The sequence below is a fragment of the Notolepis coatsorum genome (genome assembly GCF_963971535.1).
Source record: "Notolepis coatsorum genome assembly, contig: SCAFFOLD_2140, whole genome shotgun sequence".
NCBI lineage: Eukaryota > Metazoa > Chordata > Actinopteri > Aulopiformes > Paralepididae > Notolepis > Notolepis coatsorum.
The window spans coordinates 15,001-24,168 of record NW_028171874.1 but is presented as its reverse complement, the minus strand read 5'-3'; the positions used below and the strand labels follow the sequence as shown (position 1 = coordinate 24,168).

The 9,168-nt window shown below is 49.2% G+C and overlaps 1 protein-coding gene across 1 annotated transcript in view; it reads right to left on the bottom strand.

Moving 5' to 3' along the window:
* Positions 1–542: 542 nt before the first annotated feature.
* Positions 543–9,168, bottom strand: part of LOC311248164 (golgin subfamily A member 7B-like) — a gene marked incomplete at both ends in the record, with an annotated part of 11,212 nt that continues 2,586 nt past the window's right edge. The window contains one exon of the mRNA XM_084339101.1: positions 543–695. Within this exon, the coding sequence (XP_084195227.1) occupies positions 543–695 (153 nt within the window). The remainder of the gene's footprint in view (positions 696–9,168) is intronic.

Here is a 9,168-nt window from a genome sequence, read left to right as displayed (position 1 = left end):
GCCCCCTAATGCCCGCCCATGGCGCCGGGACTGCCCCCAGACCCCCTGCTTTAAAAGTGGCCTGACTGGGGCTATATTTTGCACTATATTTCCTGGCCTGAATGATTTCCCCAGTCCGGCCCTGGTTAAAAGCCTCCAATGCTTATTAGTGTGTGTGCGTTTGAACGTGTGCATGTTTCAACCATACATTTCCATTTATACATTTTTTTTTTTTTGTCTCCTATAATAGTGGGGGTCGCGGCTCTCTGACCCCGTTATTTTTGGGTCGCGGCCTGAAAAGTTTGGGAACCCCTGCTCTAGAGAGCAAAGCCAACTATTCAGCTCAAGAAAATCGACATAAATGCAGGACATTTTAGTATAAAGTACTTCCCTTACGTCCTCGTGAAACAGGACAGTAAAACATGCGATGTTTCACATATCAGGGATAACATTTTGGACAACTCTGAGGGACAACACGTTATTGACGGGGAAACGTTTGAATATTACGTTGGACATCGTGACTCACTTTTTGTCTACTACAACGTCTCCCGAAGGTCTCTTACCTTCTCGTAGCGCGTCTCCAGGCAGAGGAAGATGATGTAGGCGGTGGCACACGCCAGACAGCCCTCCATGTAGGACTGGCCGCCAATCTTCTCGGCCTCCGCATAGTACAGGTTCAGAGTCTTCACCGTCTCTTCAAACAGGGTCCGCTCGATCTGCACACGAGACACAAGTACACAAGTACACAAGTGTACACACACACACACACACACACACACACACACACACACACACACACACACACACACACACACACACACACACACACACACACACACACACACACACACACACACACACACACACACACACACACACACACACACACACACACACACACACACACACACACACACACACACACACACACACACACACACACACACACACACACACACACACACACACACACACCATATGGGCCGTGTCAGTGGAGAGTGTCTCAGCAGAACTGTGGGAGCAAGCTGTTCAACTATAAAACTGCCAAACACACACACACACACACACACACACACACACACACACACACACACACACACACACACACACACACACACACACACACACACACACACACACACACACACACACACACACACACACACACACACACACACACACACACACACACACACACACATGTGCACACAAACACACATGCACGCTCACACACACACAGACACAAACACACACACACATGCACCCCCCCCCCCACCCCACCAGCTGCATTCTGTTCTCCCAAAATACTCGTCTTTTTCCCCCACAGATTTAGAAACACACATCTCGCTCATGGAAATCATGGCTATTTGTGGCTGTATTTCCAATCCAGTCCAATCCAATCCAACTTTATTTATATAAGTGTATACTTCTTCCTACTCCTTTTCGAACATGTAGATTGAGTTGTGTTTTGCTTTTGTTATTGTTTGTTTGTATTCATTGCATGTTCGAAATAAAGATTTCAAATCAAATATAGCACATCTAAAAACAACATGGTTGACCAAAGTGCTTCACAGTAAAAACCATATTTATAGTAAAAAAAAAAAAAAAAAACACATAAACACAATACAAAGTACACACAACTACAAACTAAATTACAGCAGCAGACTACATTTTCTTAAAAGCTAGGGAGAATAAATGTGTTTTAAGATGGGACTTAAACACTGGGAGAGCGTTGGGGCCACAGCCTAATGTGGCAGGGGGGCAACTCATTCCACAGTTTGGGGGCTGCAACCGCAAATGCATGGTCCCCCCTGTTTTTTAGCCTGGATTTAGGGACGACCAGGAGGGACTGGTCAGCAGACCTCAGAGATGGGGTGTAGGGGTGCAGGATCTCGGTGAGGTAGGGTGGGGCCAGACCATTCATTGCTTTATAAGCAAACTGTGAGGATTGATGCATTCCCCGCCACACGCTCCGTTCCTTTAAGGTGTTGATTGGTGCATTCCCCGCCACACGCTTTTGGAGCAAGTATCAATTCCAGCGCGCACCTGTCATAGTTTTTGATTAGCGCCCCAGAGGCTTTTTATACTGGGACTTCCCTTCAATCGAGGTCGGGTCGTTTTGGAATACAACTGCTTTTGCCTGCTTTTTCCCCATTGCTGTGCCTCGTCTTCTTTCCCTCCAGGACTTTCTGTGGAGATCCGCTGATGAGAACCTTGTTCCTCGTTTGGAGCTGCGCCTCGTTTACCCGCTTTACGCGTTTGCGCTTGGGTGAGTTGGAACCAAACCCCTCTGGATTATTCTGTCTGTGTGTGTGACGAACACCGAAGATTATCATTTTTGCTTGCACTGGACTCAGTTGAAGCGTGTGTTTAGAAGAGACACTGAAGATATCATTTCTGTTTGCACTAAACTCAGCTAACTTGTGTGTTGTGGAGAACACTGAAGATTGTCACTGTTCATTGGTTCTGGACACAGCTAAGGGAGGAGGGAACCACACTGCCTCTGTGTTTCGTTGGACTGTTATTGATATCTCTCTCTCTCTCCGTTTTCCACCTCGAGTTAAAGCTGGGAGTATCTGCAGAGCCGCTACAACGTCAAATACCGATTCCCCACCGCTATCACCAGGAGGATCTGCAGAGCCGCAGAGAACTCTGCCGATGGCAGTCTCCCTTGTTGTTTCATAATTGTTACTTTACCCCTTTTGTGACTCTGTAAATAAATACGCCCTAGTATTTGGCTAACTCTGAACTTCCTGTCTGTGCCGTGTGTTTGAGGTCGGTTCAAACCCTAACATTACGACCCGACCATGACGACCTCAGCCGACACAGACAGGGTCAGGGCAGCGTTGGCGGTCCAGATCGAGTTGGTCAATGACCACACCCAACAGTTGGGTGCGGCTGCGGCTGCTTTACAGGACCTCCGGGCCGAGGTCCAGCTTATTCTGGATGCCATTGACACTCTGGCCACCCAGCAGACTACCCAGGGGTATCAGCAGGCTGTTGTTCTGCACCAGCTTCAGGCTCTCAGTACAGCATTAAACACTCTGCTTTTAACCCCACCTGTCCCAGGAGTCTCAGCCAGCTCACCACCCGCGGCAGACCTCGCACCTCGGGAGCCCCGTCTCTCCGAACCACGTCTGTTCGAGGGTAACTTCGAGGATTGTGCCACATTCATCATGCAGTGTGAGTTGGTCTTCCTTCATCAACCCAGCCGTTTTTCGTCAGAGGGATCCCGAGTAGCCTACATGACTAACCTGCTCACGGGCCGAGCAGCACAGTGGGTTACTGCCTCCTGGGCAATGGGGGCTGATTTCTGTTTTTCCTACCCAGACTTCGTGGCAGAGCTCCGCAGGGTTTTCCACCACCCAACCCATGGCCAGGACCCAGGAGCTCGGTTGGGGACCTTCCGGCAGGACAGTGGCAGTGTCAGAGACTACGCGCTGGAGTTCAGACTGGCCGCAACGGAGAGCGGTTGGAACGATCAAGCGCTTCGTCTCACCTTCCTGAGGGGGCTCAACGACGCAGTAAGGGACCAGCTTGCGACCCAAGAGGAGCCCGATTCTCTCGAGGGCCTGATCAGCCTCGCTATCCGCATCGACGGACGCCTCCGGGAGAGAAGGCGTGAGCGAGCACGACTGGGACCCCCAGACGTACCCCCCGAGTACCACGACCTCGAGGAGGTTTTCAGTAAGTCCCGGGGTCAGGCCCTTCCGCCTCACCGGCCTTACGACTGTGCAATCGACCTCCGCTCAGGGGCTTCCCTTCCCGGCAGCCGCCTCTACAGTGCTGACTGTCCTGCCCCCTCCGTGACTGGTGGGGTTTTTCCCTCCCGAGCTGTGACCGAGGAGGAACCCATGCAGCTGTGACGCACCCGCCTTAGCCCGGCCGAACGGGAGTCCAGGCTCAGGTCCGGCCTTTGCCTCTACTGCGGCCGGGATGGACACCGTGTCTCCAATTGCCCTACCCGGCCAAGAAGACCAGGCTCGCCGGGACCCCGGGAGATCCTGGTGAGCCGTTTTTCCTGTTCCCCCACCTGTGCACCACCTAACCGTCTGACGAACGTCACCCTAGCCTGGGCGGACCAGCGGGCGACGGTGGGTGCACTCATTGACTCTGGTGCTGATGGGAGTTTCCTGGACGTTGAGTTTGCCACCCGGGCCAACATTCCACTTGAGGACCTCGAGAGGCCCTTGGAGGTCTTCGCGCTGGATCATCGCCGCCTGGCTGACATCACTCAAAGCACCTGTCCAGTCCTTCTCACCATTGCTGGTAACCACGTTGAGAGACTCCAGTTTTTCATCACCGGCTCGCCTCTTGTCCCTGTAGTCATGGGCAGGCCTTGGCTCGCGCTGCATGAGCCCCACATCGCCTGGTCCTCCGGCACCATCAGGGGGTGGAGCCCCTCCTGTCATGCCCAGTGTCTTCAGGCGGCGTCCAGTCCTTCGCCCCGGGGTTCCCCTTGTGTCCCTGTCTCTAGCCCCCTCTCTGGGCCTCTGTCTCCGTCTCCGGCCTCCCTCGCCGGTTCCCTGTCCCTTTCTCCGGCCCCCCTCACCGGGTCCCTGTCCCCGTCTCCAGCCTCCCTCACCGGTCCTCTGTCCCCGTCTCCGGTCCCCCTCTCCGGGCCTCTGTCTCTGTCCCCCTCTCCAGTGCCCCTGATCGCCGGCTTCCTTCGGTCCCATCCGGGCAGGCCGGGGCCAAGTGGGTCGGCGGGTGGCTCCCGTGGAGGGGGGGGTACTGTGAGGATTGGTTCATTCCCCGCCACACGCTTCTTAAAGTACTGTGATGATTGGTCCGTTGCCGCCACACGCTCCGCTCCTTTAAGGTACTGTGTTGATTGATGCATTCCCCGCCACACGCTCCGTTCCTTTAAGGTGCTGTGTTGATTGGTGCATTCCCCGCCACACGCTTTTGGAGCAAGTATCAATTCCAGCGCGCACCTGTCATAGTTTTTGATTAGCGCCCCAGAGGCTTTTTATACTGGGACTTCCCTTCAATCGAGGTCGGGTCGTTTTGGAATACAACTGCTTTTGCCTGCTTTTTCCCCGTTGCTGTGCCTCATCTTCTTTCCCTCCAGGACTTTCTGTGGAGATCCGCTGATGAGAACCTTGTTCCCCGTTTGGAGCTGCGCCTCGTTTACCCGCTTTACGCGTTTGCGCTTGGGTGAGTTGGAACCAAACCCCTCTGGATTATTCTGTCTGTGTGTGTGACGAACACCGAAGATTATCATTTTTGCTTGCACTGGACTCAGTTGAAGCGTGTGTTTAGAAGAGAAGATATAATTTCTGTTTGCACTAAACTCAGCTAACTTGTGTGTTGTGGAGAACACTGAAGATTGTCACTGTTCATTGGTTCTGGACACAGCTAAGGGATGAGGGAACCACACTGCCTCTGTGTTTCGTTTGACTGTTATTGATATCTCTCTCTCTCTCTCCATTTTCCACCTCGAGTTAAAGCTGGGAGTATCTGCAGAGCCGCTACAACGTCAAATACCGATTCCCCACCGCTATCACCAGGAGGATCTGCAGAGCCGCAGAGAACTCTGCCGATGGCAGTCTCCCTTGTTGTTTCATAATTGTTACTTTACCCCTTTTGTGACTCTGTAAATAAATACGCCCTAGTATTTGGCTAACTCTGAACTTCCTGTCTGTGCCGTGCGTTTGAGGTCGGTTCAAACCCTAACACAAACAGCAGGATCTTAAAATGTACCCTAAACTGCACAGGCCGCCAATGAAGGGAGGCGAGGACAGCAGTGATGTGCTCCCGTTTGCGTGGCCCTGTCAACAGCCGCGCAGCAGCGTTTTGGACCAGCTGAAGACGCGACAGTGAGGCCTGGCCAACGCCAACATAGAGCGCATTGCAGTAGTCCAGCCGTGTTGTCACAAAGGCATGCGTGACTCTCTCAAAGGCTTTAAAGGAGAGAAGATGCTTGACCTTGGATAGTTGCTTCAGCTGGAAGAAGCTGGACCTAACCACAGAATTAATTTGTTTATCCATTTTAAAATCATTGTCTATTTTGACCCCCAGCAGGTTGGTGACTATGGGTTTGACACATGAGTCAAGCGCACTCATGTCTGGAGGTGCGGTCCAAACATAATTACCTCAGTTTTTTTTGTCATTACAATTTTAAAAAGTTCAGAGCCAGCCAAGCTTTAACCTCTTAAGCCTGGAGCCCTATTTTCCAAAAATCTGCCTAAAATACATACCTAAGTAAATGGAATATTGCTCGACTTCTACAAGGTCCATTTGCATATTCTTGGTATCTAGGGACACCTCATGCAGTGAAGTCTGAACTCGTTCAGTACCTTCTTGAGATAATGTGTACAAAAAATCTAAGGAAATGAATAAAGGGAAGATGATTAAACAGAAGGTTCTGTAGATACAGTACTGAATTCTCCCATCCGGACCAATGCAATTTGAAATATTATTATAGAATATAGAATAGCAGGCTTATAAATTACCTTATTATAGCCAATTCGCACATTTATATATATACATGTATTATCTTTCAAATGGCCGAGTTCAATTTGGATTCAGTATCACCAGGCGTGCATAAAAACAGATAATGATATCTACTGTATGTACAGTAGCTTTTTTATTTGTATCAGGGTGCCACCATTTTGAAACCGATTTCAAATCTAATTGTTGCTACATGCTAAAAATAGGGAAGAGAAACTAACTGTGCTTCAATATATGTCAATAACGTTACATTTTGTGGTTTATTATCCCAAATAATAAGAGATATAAAAAAATGCATACAGAAGTAATGTGCTTTAAACCCCATACATAGAGGCTTTTGGGAAGTGTCGTTCGGCAAAATTCCAACGGTGATCGAAAGCTCTCGTTGTCTCGTTGTCGAAGTAAACAAGACCAAAACGAAAATTAAAATCCATCTAATAACACTTTAACCTATTGGTAAACTAATGTATTGATGATAATATACATTATAACTGCTGTTGTCACATGGTTATGATGTTTATACTTGAATACGTTTGACAAAAAAAAACGATACTTTTGTCAAACAAAAGGATGTGACCTTCCCTCCCTGGACTCCATCTTCACCTCCCGCACAACCACCCGCGCCAGAAAACCTGCTAAGGACCCAGGCCCTCACACCCAGCACACCCCCTGTTTCAGCCCCTGCCCTCAGGTAGGCGCTTCAAGTCCATCTTTTCAAAAACCACCCGCTTCAAGGACAGCTTCTTCCCTACCGCCATTTGGACCCTGAACTCCCTTGGCCCCCCTCTCCCCCTCCACCCCCACACTAACCAAGCTCCTGACCTGATGGACTAGACTCTTCCGTGTGTTTATGTTGTGCTGTGTCGTGCTGTGCGCTATTTGTGATTGTATGAGGCGATTTGAGCCTGACTTGAAAAGGCCTCAAAAGCACAGAAGGAACAGTGGAGCGTCTAAAACTGAACATTTACAGATGTTATATCTGAAATGTTATTAATGGGCTCCCTCCCTCTGCTGTCTCTCTATCTGTTTCTCTTTCTAATTCTCTCTCTCATTTTCTCTTCCTCTATTATCTCTGTCTCTCTTTTTCTTTCTCTCTCTCTTTCTCTCTCTCTCTCTCTCTCTCTCTCTCTCTCTCTCTCTCTCTCTCTCTCTCTCTCTCTCTCTCTCTCTCTCTATCTCTCTCTCTCTCTCTCTCTCAGTCTCTCCATCTCTCCGTCTCTCTCCTCTCCCCATGGACTGTCTGCTTCCGATGCTAATCACGAGACAATTTAAAATAACACCGCTCTCTCTGCTTCACACCATTCAGAGATGATTACAAGCTTGTGAGCTGAAAAGAGGTGCATCATCATCTCTCCGCACGTTAAATACCCATCTCTCTGCGCCAGATCCCTGATGACGTGAGGAGAGAGAGATACCTAATAATACCTCCACCTTGAGCTGCCTTCCCTCTGAGCGAACACACGGGAGACATTTAATACCAGTTGTTCTGACCCTCTCTGCTCCTCTGGTGACCAGTCATTTGGAAGCTGAGGACATCTGAGGTTGTACTGTGAGGTTCTATAACCTCTGTTAGTGGGGGAGTGAGGAGGACACGTGGAAGTCGTGTTGTGTTGCAGTCTCACTGGGGCGTGGGGGGGGGGGGGGGGGGGGGGTGTAGAAGTGAATACTGTATCAGCATAGGTGTATATTTAGGGCTGGTTGCTTCTCAATATCGAGAAGGGGTCTACTAATCACCCCAAAGTACCAGAAAATAGCCTAAAGTACCCCAAAATACCCCAAAGTACCCCAAAATACCCCCAAAGTATACCCTAGAATACCCCAAAGTATACCACAAAGTACCCAAAAATACCCCAAAGTACCGCAAAATACCCGAAAATACCACAAAGTATACCCCAAAATACCCCAAAGTATACCCCAAAATACCCCAAAGTACCCCAAAATACCCGAAAGTATACCCCAAAATACCCCAAAGTACCAGAAAATACCCCAATGTACCCCAAAATACCCCAAAGTACCCCAAAGTACCCTAAAATACCCCAAAGTACCCCAGAATACCCCAAAGTACCCCAAATTACCCCAAAATATCCCAAAGTATACCCCAAAGTACCATAAAATACCCCAAAGTATACCCCAAAAACCCCAAAGTACCAGAAAACACCCCAAAATACCCCAAAATACCCCAAAGTACCCCAAAATACCCCAAAATACCCTGAAATACCCCAAAATACCCCAAAGTACCCCAAAATACCCCAAAGTACCCCAAGATTACCCAAAGTATACCCCAAAATACCAGAAAATACCACAAAGTACCCCAAAATACCCCAAAGTACCCCAAAATACCCCAAAGTACCCCAAGATTACCCAAAGTATACCCAAAATACCAGAAAATACCACAAAGTACCCCAAATACCCCAAAGTACCCCAAAATTCCCCAAAGTACCAGAAAATACCACAAAGTACCCCAGAATACCCCAAAATACCCCAAAGTACCCCAAGATACCCCAAAATACCCCAAATACCCGAAAGTATACCCCCAAAGTACCAGGAAATACCCCAAAGTACCCCAAAATGCCCCAAAATACCCCCAAAGTATAGTGAAAGGGTTAACCTTCTATAGTGTGGAAGTGGAAGTGTCTTTGTCCTCTCCTCTTCTTTTAGTGTGTGTGTGTGTGTTTGAGAGAGAGAGAGAGAGAGAGAGAGAGAGAGAGAGAGAGAGAGAGAGAGAGAGAGAGA